This window comes from Lactuca saligna, chromosome 4 (assembly GCF_052625555.1).
Source record: "Lactuca saligna cultivar CGN05327 chromosome 4, ASM5262555v1, whole genome shotgun sequence".
NCBI classification, from domain to species: Eukaryota; Viridiplantae; Streptophyta; class Magnoliopsida; order Asterales; family Asteraceae; genus Lactuca; species Lactuca saligna.
In genome coordinates this window covers 128,579,733-128,581,463 of record NC_136420.1, presented here as the reverse complement: position 1 = coordinate 128,581,463, position 1,731 = coordinate 128,579,733, and the positions used below count along the sequence as shown (strand labels likewise).

Sequence of the window (1,731 nt, the reverse complement as noted above, 5' to 3'; positions counted from 1 at the left end):
ACATCCAATAAACCAAATTTCTTTTGATGATATAAAATTACAAAGGAATAATCTGTCGACCAGTGAAGTTAGTTGGTATAGTCTTTGAATAATCCTCCTCCTTATTTGCATGGGCCACCAGTAATTTTAAATTTGAACGAGTCCAACCAAAGACTGAGTCGACTCGCGCGTAACCAGTCTTTTCTCCAAAAAACAATTAACACGTGCTCATATAAAACACGAGAAACGGTGGCGATTTATAAAAGGATAAGTTGACCCCACCACAAGTCACAACAGTTATATGGCCAAAGCACATGAACTGCTTTTAATATAAATTTGCAAATCCCTTCTTCTTCCTTCTTCAATCTTCATCATCAATCACCATTACTCCTCCACAGACCTGTTTTGATTAGACATGTCGACGGCGAAACGTTACTTTTCCGGCAACGGCAACGGCAACGGCAAAGCGCCTGTGGAGAAATCGAAGTTTGTGCAGACTTGCAACCGGTTGAGTCTGTTTCTGAAAGAAAACGGCAATCAGTTCCGAGATCTTAGTTTCGGAATCAATGCGAAGTTCGATGCTTCAGGTATGTTTGTTTGTGATTGTTTCGATTTGGGGGTGGATCCTTTGATTGAATTGATTAGATCTCTGAAATTGCTGGAGACTAATCTGATGTGTCAATTTGGTGTTTCAGAAACTACGACTGTTGATTTGTTAAGCAACATGAAATATCCTGGTGAAAAGGCTTTGAACTTGAATGTGGAGAAATCGGAGAAGATGTTGCCTCAATATGTGATCTTAGATTCCTCATGTGAAGTAGAAGATTCAAAAAACAAAGCTACAGAGGCTAAAACCTCGCAGATGACGATTTTCTACGGAGGAAATATACTGGTTTTAGATGATGTTCCGGAAGATAGAGCGAGAAATCTGATGCTAATGGCGCAGAAGGGTTCTGCTAAAATCGAGAACCGAATTGAATTTGCTTCCATTTCAAAACCTTCTTCTGATGATCATGTTTTCCGATCACCACCACCACCGATTCATGCAGAGCTGCAAACCAAAGGTTCGGATTTGCCGATTGCAAGACGAGCATCGCTGCACAAGTTCTTGGCGAAGAGGAAAGACAGAGCCACCGTGCGAGCGCCGTATCAGTCTCCGGGGAGTTCATTTTCCGGTAACGGCCATCGTTTTGATCTCAATTTCTAACTTGGAAGTTGGAAGCCATAACCACCGGCTTTTTCGAATGCCTTGAAGCTAATGTGAATCAGAGTTTGACTACACTACCATATTGAATGTTGTGATTGGATCAGAATGTGACACGTCGATCTATTAGAGGACTTTTAATGTATACATATTTTAGATTAGATTTGTTTGGGTTTTAAGAATTTTCAATTTTTGATGATTTAGTATTTTTAGCTCGTGTGTTTTCTTACAATCAAAGGATCAATCATCAAATTTTCTAATTGTTTGAAGTGGGTTTATGATTTATATTTTATACATTGAATTTTAGTTAGGTTTGTTAGTTTACATATTTTAATTGCGCTTTGAAACAATATATATGTTACAAACACGAACAACAAGAGACCCATGAATCCCTTTATAATGAGGTAGAGGATGTAGATGTCGATTCACATAGATAAATTGAGTGTGTCTCGAGATGACCTCGGACATTAAACAACTATTAACCGACAAAGAAGGTAAACACAAATTGTAGAACAAAGTGAGTTGTTCGAGGGAATCTATTATAATAA

The 1,731-nt window shown here is 38.4% G+C and overlaps 1 protein-coding gene across 1 annotated transcript; it reads left to right on the top strand.

The window, feature by feature from the left end:
• Positions 1 to 303: 303 nt before the first annotated feature.
• Positions 304 to 1,443, top strand: LOC145042797 (protein TIFY 10B-like). Its single transcript, XM_078991278.1, has 2 exons — positions 304 to 566; positions 675 to 1,443. Exons 1-2 carry the CDS (start codon positions 395 to 397, stop codon positions 1,184 to 1,186), a joined length of 684 nt encoding a protein of 227 aa, XP_078847404.1. The 5' UTR covers positions 304 to 394; the 3' UTR covers positions 1,187 to 1,443.
• Positions 1,444 to 1,731: the final 288 nt, after the last annotated feature.

Excerpts from the sequence above, each read along its gene's own strand:
- LOC145042797 (XM_078991278.1), top strand. The coding sequence starts at position 395 with ATGTCGACGGCGAAACGTTACTTTTCCGGCAACGGCAACGGCAACGGC. Across the intron at positions 567-674 it reads TGCGAAGTTCGATGCTTCAG|AAACTACGACTGTTGATTTG; the intron begins GTATGTTTGTTT and ends TTGGTGTTTCAG.